The sequence below is a fragment of the Stenella coeruleoalba genome, assembly GCF_951394435.1.
Source record: "Stenella coeruleoalba genome assembly, chromosome: 7".
Classification (NCBI taxonomy): domain Eukaryota; kingdom Metazoa; phylum Chordata; class Mammalia; order Artiodactyla; family Delphinidae; genus Stenella; species Stenella coeruleoalba.
Genome location: NC_137153.1, coordinates 26,142,217 through 26,158,141, shown reverse-complemented (window position 1 = coordinate 26,158,141; position 15,925 = coordinate 26,142,217). Strand labels below are relative to the sequence as shown.

The window sequence follows — 15,925 nt, the reverse complement described above, 5'->3', positions numbered from 1 at the left end:
CTTGAACACAGGCAATGCAAATGTACTCATCTTGTGTCATTTTTTAAAATTAGAATTTACTATAGAATTTTTGGAGGACTGCCACATCATAATTATTCATCTGCTGCTTGGTCTGTTCTGCTACTTCTGAAACCTTCTGAGGGTTTAATTCTTGGCACATTTCAACATTCCTTTACATGTACTGTAGTATAGACTGCATGTGCGCGCTGTATTGTTTAATATTTGCAATACAAGACAAATTGTGCTGTGACGTTTAACACAGTAGCTTAAAGATAGAACTCTATTCTGTAGAATAGCAAACTGAATTATTTGGGCATTATCAGGTATTTTGTTTTTGAGAAAAACTGAAAATATGAGCCTAGTTTAAATTGTATGGCCTTTCATCTTTCTAACATACAAATGTAGATTGTGTGTGTGTCTGTGAGGGAGGAGAGGCAGAGAGAGAGGGAAGGAAGGAGGGATGAGTAGAAGGAAGCATTAAAGGTGTTCAGAGAAATAATCCAATATAGACAGTGAATTGGAGGTTTTGGTTTATGAGCCCATTACTCAGATGTAAAGTGGAGAGTATCGAGTTAATTATCCCTCCTGGCTAATTCTAATTCTTTACATTTAAAAAGATATTTGAAAGTATTCTCAGCATTTTGGCAAAAAAATGCAATATCCAAAGTGATTTTGTTATTCTTAGTATTTTACTTGCATACCTCAATACATCTTTTTAATAGCTTTATTAAGATATAATTTACATACCATAAAGTTTGCCCATTTAAAATGTCCAAGTCGGGCTTCCCTGGTGGCGCAGTGGTTGGGAGTCCGCCTGCTGATGCAGGGGATATGGGTTCGTGCCCCGGAAAGATCCCACATGCCGCGGAGCAGCTGGGCCCGTGAGCCGTGGCCGCTGAGCCTGCGCGTCCGGAGCCTGTGCTCCGCAATGGGAGAGGCCACAGCAGTGAGAGGCCCGCATACCGCAAAAAATAAATAAATAAAGTGTACAAGTCAATTTTCTTCATTTATCTACCCAGTTGTATAACCATCACCATAATGTAATTTTAGACATTTTCATCACCATCTCCCCGAAAACATCTCCATTCTCCTCCCTCCCCTATTCCCCTGCACTAGGCAACCACTAATCTACTCTCTAAGATTTGCCTACTGGTGGATATTTTATATCAATGGAATCATAGGATATGTGTCTTTTGTGACTGGCTTCTTTCATTTAGCATAACAATATAGTTTTAGACTATGTAGCCTCAATATTCTGCCTCTGAGGATAAAATGTAATCTTTGCATTCCTTGATGATTTTGAGGACTGGGTATAATTTTCGTGAGGCAGAAATTAGAAACTAGTTAGAGCAAGAGGACTTTCCACAGCCACTTGCCATTTTGCCAATGTTAAAATACCAGATTGAGCAAGTTCAAGCTGCAGAACAACGTGTGTTCATGGGTCCTTAGATTGACATTGTCCAGGAGAATTTGGGGGGTGGGGGGATAAACCAAAAACAAAACAAACAAACAAACAAAAAACACTGCAAGTTACAAACAGGATCCATCAAAAGAGGAGTGGGTTTCAGTGTTGACCAAAGGTAGTTTAACAACTTAACTTCCTTTCCTTGGAAAACTGGTGATTCCAGATTATTTCACATAAACCTGTGTTTGGTGCTTGTGCCAGGCACCCAGGAGAGCCAGACCCCTTAGGAAAAGCAAATAGGCCTCATAGAGAAAGTAAAATTTCCTTTCTGCCCTTTCCCCCTCTTCTTGCTGGCAGGGTTGATCCTCATTACAATTTGCTCAACTATTTGGAAGTGAATTTAGGACCCTCCCCCCAGCTTATGATTTTATAGCCAATAGGTGATGAGGTTTATTTGCATATTTCCAATCACATAGCAGCCGTGGAGTGGAAACAGTGTCAGACTCAATTTCTCCTCCTCCTCTTCCTCCTCCTTCTCCGAGGAAACCTGCCACTTCTAGCTGTCCTGCCTCCTCTTTAAAGGGTGACTTGCCCTGCGCCAGACCGCTGCTCCAGCCTGCTCCCGCCTCAGACTCAGCCGGTCCATCCGTCTGTCCCCGCTCCAGCCGGGTGCCCTGTAACTCCCACAGAGGGACGCGCCCCGAGATGGAGAGCAAAGCCCTGCTTCTGGTGGCTCTGAGCGTGTGGCTTCAGAGTCTGACCGTCTCCCGCGGAGGGGTGGCCACCGCTGACAGTAAGTTTTGCGCGCAGACTCCCCTCCACTTGCAGAATCTGCTCAGCGGCCACTTGCACACGTTGTGAAGATGGGAAGGAGGAAGTAGGAAGGGGTTGCGATGCGCGCCGGGGACTCTCCTAGCCCGAGCGCTTGCCCCAGAAAGGGTCACCGGGGTGGGATCTGGGAGGGCCACGGAGGGAATTTTTCCTCCGATCTCTCTGGGGCGGCTCCCACTTCTACTTTCTCTCTTTCCCGCGTTCCCGCGCTGTCCCCTCCACTCTGGCTGAGGCTGAGTTCCCGGCCGCCTGGGCTCAGCAGGGAAGGGAGCTGGGGGAGAGTGTGAGGGGCGGGACCAGGGGTGCGGGAGGAAGGGCTCAGATGGCGGTGACCTGCAGCAACCTTTTCGCTCGGGGTGGGGGGGGGGGGTCTGGAATGAAAGGCAAGGGAGCCAAGGTGACCCTGGCTTGGCCTTGGCCGCGGCTCAGTCCCGGTCATTGAGAGCGCGGTTAGAAAGTGGCCCCTTCTCCTGGAGAAGCTGGCCCGTGGCCGCGGGTCGCGGGGGGAGGTGTTGGCCGCCACTTAGGAGTACAGGACATTCTTGCTCTGCACGTGGAGGTGGGAGGAGAGGACGCGGGACGCGGAGTCCTGGGGACGCAGCGTCCTGCAAGAGTTGGGGCGCCGGGGAAGCTGTTTAACTTCGACTCTTGTACGCTCGGCTTTTCTTAGCGGCCAGCAAACCTAGCGAAGGGTTGACCCTCCTGAAAAACGTGGCAGAACGACCAGCAGTCTGTGGCCGCTGACTTGGGGGTTGCCAGGTTTGCACTTGGCTACCCTTACCGTCCTGCGAGCTGAGCTCGGCTCCGGGCGCCCTGCCCCGCGGTGCGGTCGCGAGCACTTGGGGTTTCTTGGGCGCCGCCGGGAGGCCACTGGCTGAACCCCAGTTACCTCTCACCAGGGTTGAGGCTTCGAGGCCGGATGTGCATTTCTTTATTGCAGGGAAGGTGAGCGCCCAGCCCGAGACCTGCCACAGTAGAGGCAGCCTGTGTAACTTGAACCTTGGTTCAGTTAACACACAGCAGCAACTGAAAAGGCAACTGAAGCAAGTCATGCAAGGAGGCAACGTTTTCTTTTCTCTTCCTTGGTGGACTTGCAGTTAGGGCGGTGTCCTTCGGTTGTGCTTTCAGGCGGCGCGGTCTGCAGTGGTTCACGTTATAGTCGAGTTTGTCTCTGACTTTGGTTGCTGCCAAACGCTTGTTTTATTTCAGCACTAAGTTGTTCAATTAGAAAGTCTTAAACATCTCATGAAGTAGCATGTGCCGCTGGATAGTGTTTTACACGGTCCAAGAAAAAGGTTGGAACAAACTCCAAATTCTTATTTCAGAAAGTACACTACAGAGTAATGTTACTTAGACTAAAAAACACACACAAATAAGTGTCATCCACAGATTGAGTTTTTTCTAGACTCCCTGAGAGATTCAGGACGCTAAATTCCTGGGCTAGTCAGTGGTCACCTCTCTGGGTTTTGCTTCCTCAACTCTAAAATGAGGAGTTTGGACCAGACTCAAAATTCTCTTAGACCCCTCCAGATGTAGAGAACAAACTTATGGATACCAAGGGGGGAAGTGGGGATGGGATGAATTGGGAGGTTGGGATTGACATATATACACTACTATGTATAAAATAGATAACCGATGAGAACCTACTGTATAGCACAAGGAAGTCTGCTCAATGCTCTGTGGCGACCTAGATGGAAGAGAAATCTAAAAAAGGGGGTGTATGTATACGTATAACTGATTGACTTTGCTGTACAGCAGAAACTAACACAACAGTGTAAAGCAATTGTACTCAAATAAAAAATTCTAAAAAGCGTTCTCTTAGACCCCTCTAATTCTTTACTCTTTGATGTAAATGGATACAAGTGATTAATGAATTAAATTGGATTTTAATCAACACATGCTTTTCATGGCTGTAAATGCTTTGTAAGGGAGGAATCATTTTGAAGTGGACTTGAAATTAATCCTTCTCATCCTTCCCTCCCACTCTCACTCTACTGCTCCCCTCCCCTCCTCCCCTTTATATTGTGCCTCTCCCAACACAGCAGATTTCTGCCCCCTTTATCCTCCAAATGAATTTAGGTAGGAATGTAAGAAATTCAGAGTAGAAAGGTACGAGTGTGAGGGAATGGCAAGCAGCACCCCCTCTGGGCTCTGACTTTACTTATTCATTCTCGATTTCTAGGAAAAATATGAGGACACAGGCACTGCCCTCAGCTCTTTGCTCTTGGAGGCACCACAGCCTCTGCGTGGCCCCATTAGGAAATTTGAAGAGCTCAGTAGCTGCAGTTCTATTTGACTGGCCATAGTGAATTTCTAGGCTAACATCTGAGTTAAACATGTTGGGTGATGACAGCAAAGTAGCAGGTACCACCTCAAGGGGAGCAGAGCTCAGCAAGAGAGTGATTGATGAATAGCTGTATGGAAAGGTGGGAGTCAGGCACTGGGGAAGACTGACAATGGGAAATTTTCACTTTCTTTCAGGCAGTGTATTTTTAGCTCAGCCCTCCTTTTTTGCTTTATTCTGGGAAGAGAAATTGGGCTGCACATTTTACGGCCACTATTTTAGCAAACACTTTTTTTCTATAAAAATGAAAAGTAAATCAGCTTGTTAGGTAAGTCAGGCACATTGTTTACATTGGAATATCTGAAAACCTCAATTAATTCAGTCAGATAACAGCACTGATTACCCCCCCACCCCACCCCCATTGGTTTTTTTTCACTTGTTTTTTGGCATTCTACAGAAGCTGTCAGTAACTGTGACCATCAGCCTCAGAGAGGAGGTGAATTACTGATGAAGTTCTTTAGGAGTGTGTGTTTTTGTGTGAGAGAGAGAGAGGAAAGAAAAAGAGAGAAAGGAAGTAGAAACTTCTAAGAGAATTGCATTATAATTGAGCTCTTGTATCTCATGTCTTCATATAAATGTTAATCTTATTTATCTGATAACTGTGAACTGCCTTTAGAGTCTCTTTCCTGGGATGCTCAGTGTTCCTCCTATAATGTACCCTCTATAAATGTACCTTTAAAGTGCTTTGACTTCTCAGCCTAATTTCATTCCTGTGAGTTATTATCCATATTAAGATAACTCCTTGTCTTTGTTTATACACATAGATTTTTAGCTATCTATTTAGGAATTTAGGGATAAAGATAATATCAAGAAATGCATTAACTTGTAACTTTCCTGGTGCCCCAAAATCTCTCCCCTTAGTGTTTGATAAGAACAGGTCTGATGGTGTGATGTTACTGATATGATAAGCCAAATTCAGAATAGGGGCCCTTATAAACGGTTAAACCTATGCACCTCTCCCCTGACACACACTATTCTAAGGTGGCTTTAATTTCTAAGGGGATCTGGTGAAAGGTCCTTCTCCCCTTAAAGGGCTAAGGGCAGAGTCACTAATATCATTTCCATGTATGAAAAACAATAATTTTTTTAGCAACAGTTGAGCCAAATCAGTTCATCTGCCAGCCAGGAGCAATCCCAGTGTATATATTAGGTCAACTAAACATACTCATAATGACCCATAATGAATTGATGACCCATAAATCAGGGTCCATCCTTCTCCCTAACTCTTCCTGGCCTAATCAGTTGTGTTAGGGCTGGTGGATGTTTGGAAAGCACACTCATCTTTAGAATGCCAAGACATCCTTGAGGGGTTGGAAACACCAGTAGTGTGGAAATACCTGTCAGAACGCCAAAGAGAGGGAAAGACTGACTAAACACCAGTAACATTTATGATTTCATATAAAGAACAAACAGAGAATTGAAAACATCACGTGGCATATAGAGTGGTATTATTTTCTTGTCAAAGGCTTCATTATGTTTTCTGTAACTTAAAATGAAAAAAAAAAATTCCATGAAAAGTGAAACAAAAGTTTCCAAATACAAATTTGCTTGAGAATGTATGAATTTCCTATCATTTTTCTTTACAAGTGATGTACCCAACAGAAAAGGTTGGTTGTGGGAAACTGGAATCCTGCCTTAATAATTTCAAAGAATATTCTTAGTGATTTCAAAACCACCAGCAATACCAGAGCCACCGTGTTGCACAATTCTAGGAAAAAATAGAATAAAAGTGACTGGTATCCTCTGGAGTTATGCAAGGCAATAATCTTAAATATCAGTTTGGCAAATAGGTAGTGGGCAAGATCTGTCTGCCAGATTGTTCAGAGTATTTCTGCTTTAAAAAGCTTGCTGATCGAATGTGTTAAAATAAGACTGTTATGAGAGGAAACATGAGTTATTTGATATAGAGCAAATATATAGAGGGTAAAGTTAATTTAGTTTTCAATTTTCTAAAGCACTTTCTAACAGTAAAAGAACTTCTTGGGCAGAATCTGAAAGTGGAATCAGATTAAAAATCTATAATTTTTTTCGACCATCAAATAAATTATTAGGCCACCAGAGTGCTTTCTGGTTAGGAAGGAAAAGGAAAACCCACATCTTCAAATGAGTTGAGAGGCAGAGAATATTCTTGATTAATGAATGGATTTCAAGTGAAATTTTACTATATGGAAATGAAAAAAAAGCTTTAAATATCAATAGTCTATCACAGTCTTTTATTTGAATAAATCTTCTTAGTATGTTTAGGTGCTAGAGGTATGTGTGTGTGTGTGTGTGTGTGTGTGTGAGAGAGAGAGAGAGAGAGAGAGAGAGAGACAGAGACAGAGACAGAGAGAGAGAGAGAGAGAGAGATCAACTTGTTACATATAATGAATCACTTGCAAGCAACCACACTATTGTTTAAGGAATTTTGGGAAATAATTAAAAAGGAGAATGCTGGTCAGTCCTCAGAAAGTTATATAATAAGTTTGATTCAAATGCCTGTACTTTCACTGTACTATATCATTCTTATTTTAATTTTTGGTCTGACTTTTGCAAGGTTATTTGAAATTATGGATTTTCAACTTTTGTGAAAAGGAAGAAGGTTTAGATTAAGAAATTAGAAGTATTTCTAAGCAACCTTAGTTATTTACCTTTTGAAACTTTTAAATAGCCAAATCTAAAATGTATAAGTTACTACCTTCTTGTAGTGAATGGATAGGTTTTTTGACTTCTTTTTTACTTGACCAAAAATTAGATAACTTCTTAATATAACTTCCCTTTGGTGTGCTTGCTTTATAAAAGAGTTTGATTTTATTTGCAATACAATTTACTTAAAGTGTTCACTGTGATATTATATGTACTACCTACAAATACCCTGTGAACATTTATCAACATTCAGAAGTATTGTCCAGAGAGTCAAAAAATAGGCCAAAGTTCTCTTTCTCTCCTGACTCACTTTGGGATTAACCATGAAGAACCAAAGTGGATTCTTTCCAAAACCACCTTTGCTACAGTACTTTAGGCAAGGACTTTGTGTGGAAGACTGTAGAGACAAAATTGAGAAAAGAAATACTGGGGGGAAGAATTAACCGTAACTCACACATAGCACAGATATTTCTGAACAACCCGCTAAAGGATTTTTAAAAACATTTTAAAGTGATGCATCTTGCCATGCTGGTGGGAATGATTCCATACAAAAACTTCCCCATGTTTCCAACTTTTCTTCTTTCTAAAATTAAAAAAAATAATGCTAGTGAAAAGGAAACAACCTTCCTTCAAACAAACCTTATTGTATCATATTTTGCAGGAAGACAATCTTTTGATGTAATCAGAGATTTAAAGAGGGTGAAATCATATATGAAGTAAGTGGAACTACACAACACAAGCGCCCTGAGACAGTGTTCTCTAGAAGAACTACAACCAAAGAGACCTGGGTTCTGGTCCCTACTCTCTCTCCCACTATTGGCAGCATAACCTCAGCTAACTCACTTAAATTCATATTTTGAGAGAAGATTAATTAAGGAATTCCCAAATCGAAGTTGTCTTACTTGAAACTATATACACCACACACACACACCCCTTGACTGAAAAAAGAGCTGAAGAAAAGGATGGAAGACACAGGAGAGGTCAATGTTACTTAACTCAGTTATTTTAAGGCTGTCTCTGTCAACTTTGAGCACCGCTGGAGGCTCAGTCATTCTCTTTCAATCCACATTCAGTTTTTTTTTTTTTAACTTTAGAAACAAAAATAGCATTGGTGGTGTTTTGCTTGTGAATCTAAAACATATCAGTCCAGCAAGTAAAACAACCGTCTAATTAAGCTCTTATCCAATTTTTCCTTTTCAGGAATTACAGGAGGAAAAGATTTTATAGACATCGAAAGTAAATTTGCTCTCAGGACCCCCGAAGACACAGCTGAGGACACTTGCCACCTCATTCCTGGAGTGACAGAATCTGTGGCTAACTGTCAATTTAACCACAGCAGCAAAACCTTTATGGTGCTCCACGGCTGGACGGTAAGAAAGGCTCCTTAGGAAGGAGCTGAGTGGCATGAACCAAGCATTCTGATTGTCTTGCCCCAGTTGTTGGGAGCCCAGTGATGGGAACCCAGTGATGGCTTTGCTTTAAAACTTGAGTAAAGACAATTCTGGCTCGGGGTGGGGACTGAGGAATCTAAAGCCAAAGGTTCATGGGTACTTGCTCTGGACAGTGCCAGCCTTCATTGTACCACGGTACCTAGCTGTGACCTTGGACCAGCCATTCCCCTGGGCCTTTGCTCAAGTACAGAGAAGAATATAGGTTACCATTTAGAGGAGACAATGGAAAACTGGCATGATCCTGATTCGTCCAACACTTCACCAAAGTCCTTTCCTAAGGAAGATAACCTGTAAGGGGGAGGAGAGAGCTGGAGTGGAGGGAGGAGGTGCTGGTTCTGGTTCTGCTTTGCCATTCTCCGGCTCTGTGATGTGGATCCAGATACCTCTTATCCCTGGGCCTCAGTTTACTAATCTGTAAAACAATGAGATTAGACTAGACGTCCCTCCACTTTCAACATTCTCCAGTTGTAAACTTTTGGGAGCTTTACTTGAGGTTAAAGAGGGCTAGCCAGGGAACTGTCAGCGACATGATAAGAATGTGAATAGATATGCTAATTAGTCACTTTATATGGTATAGTTCTTACTTAACTACTTTAGCTTGTTTTCAATATTTTCATTCCTTAGTGAGCATATTTTACTGTTTATTAAAAAGGACTTATATAAAATTGATGGTTAAAGAGATAATATCTTTCCATTGTGTCAGAGCTTGTGAATAAGGTAATAGACACTAAATTCTAATGAGATGAATTAGCTAACGATTGATACTTCCAGTCCTGATTTCTTTTCCTACATAAGTGCCTTTGTTATTGACAGTCTAGGACAATTGCTATAACTTTTATAGAGATGAAGGCAACTAGTAACAGAATTCACAGGGATGTTTATTTTAATAAAATACATCTATTTACTAGAGGTAACACAGTAAATTACATATCTTATGATAAAATTACATATTCAAATTCCTAACGTAGATCTTTTTATATTTTAAGAGGTTTAAATAGGAAAACATAATCTTTGGTGATTTTAGAGACATTTTAGTTGTATGTAGTCTTGGCTGTTAATACTTTTCAAAAAAGTTTAAGCTTAATAAGCATTTATATGACAGAAATAAATTGAATATCTCAGGCATCTCAATCTTATCCCTGAGAGAATTTTATAATTTAAGAATATTTGAAAAACATTTCCTTCTCACATTAAGATGGCACGACTCACCTAGTATCAGTAGATAGCACCAATTTCTATCATTAGCCCTACTGCCCAATAAGCCCACTTATATTCTTCACATCATACGTCCTGACTTTTTTGAGTGCCTGGGCTCAGAGGCTGGGCCACTGGCTGTGGGACTGAGTTTCATCGTACAGAGCTGGTCGGTATGTGCTATAGCTCATCCAGCCGTGCTGGATAACCGATCTCAGCCATTTCAGTCAACTCCCTGGCTGGTTCAGTGGGACCACCTGGGGCAGGTGGCAAGGAGAGCTTCAAGTTCAGCTGTATGCCTAAGAATCAAAGCCTTTAAAAATTGGTACTGATTTAAGGAAGCACAGAAGAAAAAATTAGGAAATAATACCTTTTCAGAATTGAAGAAGTTGGGTCCTTGTTTTCCACCCCTTTGTTGGGGTTACTTATAGCAGTGTCTTATGTTAAATTAAAAAAAGAAAGAATTAGATTGGTTGTTAGGCAGTTACTAAAAGTATCATTCACTGTAGGAGTATGTTGGGTTCCTTGCCCTTTGACAGATTACCTAATTTAGAAGCACTGATAGTACAGAAAAACTTAAAACAGGGGCTGAGAGCAAATGAGATTTTCCTGCCGTGTCTGAGGTAAGCTGCTCAGCGACTCAAGGGCGTAGGACTAGGGGAAGTGAGGAGGTTCTGCAGCTTTGTTCTGCAGCTCTGACGAACCTGAAAGAATGCTTAGCATGCAGTGTGCACAGGACACCTGCCAGAAGGCAGTCAGACACAGCTGTCCTGGAGCTTGGCCACCTGCTTGTGTTTAAGTCCAGGGTTCTCATTGTGGTGTTGGATATCCTCACCCCTGGCTGAGAGGAGTGATTAACATTGCATTCTGAAGAAATGACATCATCCTCTCTCAAAAGGCAGCTGCAAAGGGTGGCCAGCCTTCAACCTCTAAGAGAGGAGAAAGGGAGGCAGGACCAATTCCTTAGGGTTTTTTTGCTGGGTGGGCATTCCAGCTGGTTCCTCCAAAGACCCAGGCTGTACCCAGGCTTGAAGCAGCCTCACTGAGACATGTTCAAAGAAGACTTAAACATGTTCCTAACGGGCTCACATCACCTATGTGCTTTTTCTTTTTTGTTTTCTCCTCATGCTGGAAATAGATTATAGAGCTGGCATTTGATCACTGCAAGTAGATTGGGAACACAAATGGTCACAAGAAGAAATTTTGGAGGTGGAGAGTAACTTCCGGGTCATCTGATTCTGACCACTTTGTTTTATAGGTAGCCTAGTAAGGTTAATACAGTGCCTGTGTTCATAGAAGTAATCAGTGGAAGAGCTGGGATTGGAACCAAGATCTCCTGAGTCCCAGGCTTGCTTTTTCCTTCCACAGAGCACAACAATTTGGTTAAAAATTGTGCAGTTAGTGTCAGGAGTGAAGAGAGAGCTCATGTTTTAATGTTTTAGCCTAGAAAATAGACTAAACAAAATGGAAGCATAGATTTAAAAGAACCCACCATCTAAGATCAAAGTTTTAAATGAAGTCCCTTGGTTTGGGAATTCAAGAGTCTTATTTTTGTCTATTGGCATTACTCTAAGAAGAATATAGGTTTTACGAGCTTCCCCTTAAAAGCTGCCTTAAACATGGATTTCAGAATCTTTTCCTGTCGGTTACATAGTTGAGTAACCTTTACTGTGGCTACAGTATGATCTGCTCTCAGGTAATATTAGGAGTGGATAGATTTGCGGATTTAAAGTAGGTTGTTGCTGTGTACAGGCTCCTGGCAGGAAGGCATGGAATTTTATCATCTGCAGTTTTTTAGTGTGTTTCGATTATTTTAAAGTAAGCATCTTTGCAAAGATGTCCAATGTCTCTTCTTTGATAGCATAAGTCTTTTGACTTTGAATTTGGGGGCTTTTATCCACAAGAAGCAAAGAATTACAGTTGGCAGTCTGCTTATCTCCAAAACAGGACCAATCTAATAATTTGGGAAAGGCAATTATTAAGCCTCATTAATTTGCACTGTGATAATCAAGAATTTGAGAGAATTGTGAAAAGTCTGAACTGAAACTAATAATTTTCTTATGTATGAGGAGATTGCTAAACAAAGTTACCTTCTGTTGGAATAGATTAGTATGTTTAAAACTATTTTTTTCATTATCACATCAAATGTTGTACGTAAATGACCCTTTATAAGAATAAAGGGCATTCACATCTCCCAATTAACTTATTAGCCTAATTGAAATTATTTAAACTAAATTTCTTTTTTTTTAACTAAATTTCTTTTAAAATCGTCTGTAATTCTGCTGCAAATTTTTAACTTATTCAGATTGATCTTTCCTTTTAATACTATAAATTATTGAAGTTTTACTGAATTTATAAAATATGCTTTTAAAATTGAAACCTCAGTCTGCCATTCCTGAGCTCAACACAGTCCTTCTTTGGGGTACACAAATTTGCCTCAGAAGGGTCAGGCAGAAGACTCTGAATACTCTTGTGGTTTGAGTTTTGTGTCTGAGCCAATGGGCTTCCCGTGGGTTTGTTTCTTTTTTCCATTTAATGTAGGTGTATTGGGCTGACATATCTATAACAAGTTGTAGGTGGATATTTTAAGAATGCTGGTATCATCCTCTTCAGGTGACAGGAATGTATGAGAGTTGGGTGCCAAAACTCGTGGCTGCCCTGTACAAGAGGGAACCGGACTCTAACGTTATTGTGGTGGACTGGCTGTCACGGGCCCAGCAGCATTATCCTGTGTCTGCGGGGTACACAAAACTGGTGGGACAGGATGTGGCCAAGTTTATCAACTGGATGGCGGTAAGACTGGGGGAAGGAGCCTTGTATGTCCAAAACAGATCTCTTGGCTACAGCTGAATTAATGACTGGTTGTTGCTCTTTTTCACTTAGATATAGATATTTTCTGGGTCAACTCATATCTTTAGAATAAGCCTGGACATTATTTTCTGACTAAAAGCATCATTATGATAAGAATGATAAAGCTATAAAGCCCATAAGGCGTAGTCCTGCCCTGCCCTGTCCTTTGATATTTTCATGGTGAATGGATTTGCTGAGACCAAGAACTAAGTGGGCAGGAGGGACAAAAGCTTGTTATTTCAGGGCAGAGGGGAGATGTCATGTTCACCCAAATCCTTCCCTCCCAGTTGGCTGGCACATGGAAATTTTATCCAGGGTTTGACCTGTTAGAATATCAATCTCTTTGACAAAAATATTAATAGTACTTATTCCTTAGTGTGGATTAAGGATCCAGATTTTTGTTGAGGGTTAAGGGAGTGATGGAGATGAACTAGGGAAAAATGGCAGGAAAAGTCTGTAGGATATGAGGTGCTGAGAGTCAGGAGTTTTACTCCCTCTGGCTCTCTGAGGCCATTCTCTGAAAATTACCTTTGGAAAGTATCTCGGGGTTGAAAGGAAGCTAATACTCTCACAGGACCAAATTATTTAAGTCAGATGCTTGGAGGTAAAAAATAAGCTGTTTATTGGCTGCTCATTAAAAGATAAAAGTTCTTTTCTTGACTCTTTTGCTAACCAGGAGAGTGAATTTGGACAAATCAGATCACCTTCCTGGACCTCAGACTTCTCATCTGTTGAATGAGGAGACTGGACTCAACGTGTCTGTGGTCCTTTCCCCTGTAATATTTTCTGATTTTAAGTCATTGCTTGGCTAACCTTAAAGAATAAAGTGATGCAGGGTATTTAGAGTAGAGAATAATGAGTTAAATATATATTTGTATATGTATGTATCTATTCAATATATATACAAATATCTATATATAAATATACACATATACATATATTTTCAGATGTATGGAAATTCATGTTTCCATACATTTCTATTTCAGATGTATGGGAAAACCTTCTAATTTAAATATGTTATTAAGGAAAGAGAAAATCTCAATACTATAGTATATGTTCCTCTCATCTGTAACAAGAAATTAAAATAAGTAGAATTAATTTTCAGTATTGCCTATATTTTCAAAACAATGTATTTTATTTATTTATTTATTTGGTGGGAATACTATTAAACTTTTATTTCTTTTAGCAGTGATATTTTGCAAAGAACTGTAAAATATCAAATACCTTTTTCTTTTCTTCTTCCAAAGGATGAATTTAATTATCCTCTGGACAATGTGCATCTCTTGGGATATAGCCTTGGAGCCCATGTTGCTGGCATTGCAGGAAGTCTGACCAATAAGAAGGTCAACAGAATTACCGGTAAGAAAGCAATGCCAGTTTTCTTATAACAAAAGACTTGAGATGCCTGTCATTTTCTGAAAGAGAATCAGACTGTTTGTCAAACAACCATATGTGAGTGGTAGTCTTCTGGGTACACCTGGCCATTTGGTTATCTCATGGGAGGGCTCTTTTTCTGGAGTAAGATAAAATACAGACGCTTGCTCTCATGAGCTTACCGTCTAATGGCAGTAGAAGAGAAATGGTGCAGAGTTAAGCACAGAGAGCCCAGTGGTGTCTCTGAGAAACCCATTTCCCTCCTCCCTCTGCTCTGTGCTTTGATAGTTTATTGCACACACATATGTCACCTCTCACATCAATACTGGGAAAAATGAAAAAGGACCAACACCAGAGGCCATTTGGAAAAAGGAGTCTTGTCATCTGGGCCAATAGCAATTGGTTGTTTGGCCTGTGTAGAGAGGAAGAAAGAGCCCAGCACTATATAAACGCCTTCTAACCAGGCTCAGAAATAATTTATTGATACAAAAGGGAATCAAGTCATACTGAGGGAAAATTGTTATTTAATGGCTAGTTTGAGAAACTCAAATTTTATTTGAGAAGGAGTTAAGCTGCTTTTATGAATCTCAGTAATTTAAAAATCCAGTCACTATAGAATAGGAGGTGCTAATAAGAATCTATGTGGCTGCCATTTACATTCAAATGATGAACAATGGAATGATAAGGTGATACTGGAGGAGACTAAAACTAATGGGAATTTAAAAAGCTCTGAGGACTTTTTGTTTTCCCACTAAGGCCTAGATCCAGCTGGACCCAACTTTGAGTATGCAGAAGCCCCAGGTCGCCTTTCTCCAGATGATGCGGATTTTGTAGATGTCTTACACACCTTCACCAGAGGGTCACCTGGCCGAAGTATTGGAATTCAGAAACCAGTAGGGCATGTTGACATTTATCCTAACGGAGGCACTTTCCAACCAGGATGTAACATTGCAGAAGCTATCCGTGTGATTGCAGAGAGAGGCCTTGGAGGTAAATATAATTTAGAAGTTAATTAAATGTAAGTTTTCACCTTAACTCTTACTGACCAAGTGTCCTACCCATTCTCCACAAGTACGTAGTTTGAATAAACACATTTAGCAAAGATATGTTTTTGAAGAAGTCTGTCACATTTAGCATGACCACCTCAGAGGCTCAGTACTTCCTGTGGTCAGAGAGACATTTCATCTTATATTGTAAACTACACTTATATTGTAAACTACTGCACTTGCAGTAATAACAGGAAAAAAAAATGGTGAGATTTAGACAAGAGAACTGCACTGCCTTTGAAAGTGTTATCTGGCCACATGCTAAACTTTGAATACAGCTACAAAACAAGTAGAGTTATTTTGAATTTTACTAAAAGTAAAGGACATGTTAATTAGTCCAAATTTCTTTTGTCAGCCTTTAAAAGAGATGTACAAATCAGAAAAAAATCGCCAATCCCTAAGAATAAATATTCCAAATTTTTAAGAAGAAAATACAATTTAATATTAGTTTTTATTATTTACTTTAATAATCATGTTAGCTGTGTTAATTTTATGATTTGTTTTAAGGGACCTTTGCATACCTTGTGGACAATGGGACCTACCTGTAGTCAATATGCTCAGGTGTTTGGGGCATATATTATAGAATTTACAGCATAATGTTACTAACTTCAATTGTTATAAAGCTTATGGTAATAGCTGCACGTTTATGACATTGCTGATTATTTCTATAGTTCATTTAATGTAAAAATCATTAGCAGTGACACACCCCTCAATTATACATAGTATCAATATCTATGATAAGATACTATTAATTTAACAATTATGCCTGCCCTTTATGATGTGGTTTCTAGAGTTATGTTTCTAG

General features: G+C 40.4%; 1 protein-coding gene across 2 annotated transcripts in view; it reads left to right on the top strand.

Moving 5' to 3' along the window:
- Positions 1-1,886: 1,886 nt before the first annotated feature.
- The window catches only part of LPL (lipoprotein lipase), a gene marked incomplete at its 3' end in the record, with an annotated part of 29,239 nt that continues 15,200 nt past the window's right edge, over positions 1,887-15,925 (top strand). For both annotated transcript variants that reach the window (XM_079926933.1, XM_079926932.1), the window contains exons 1-5: positions 1,887-2,198; positions 8,406-8,575; positions 12,464-12,643; positions 13,948-14,059; positions 14,831-15,064. In XM_079926933.1, the coding sequence (XP_079783059.1) occupies positions 2,111-2,198; positions 8,406-8,575; positions 12,464-12,643; positions 13,948-14,059; positions 14,831-15,064 (784 nt within the window). In that variant the 5' untranslated portion in view covers positions 1,887-2,110. The remainder of the gene's footprint in view (positions 2,199-8,405; positions 8,576-12,463; positions 12,644-13,947; positions 14,060-14,830; positions 15,065-15,925) is intronic.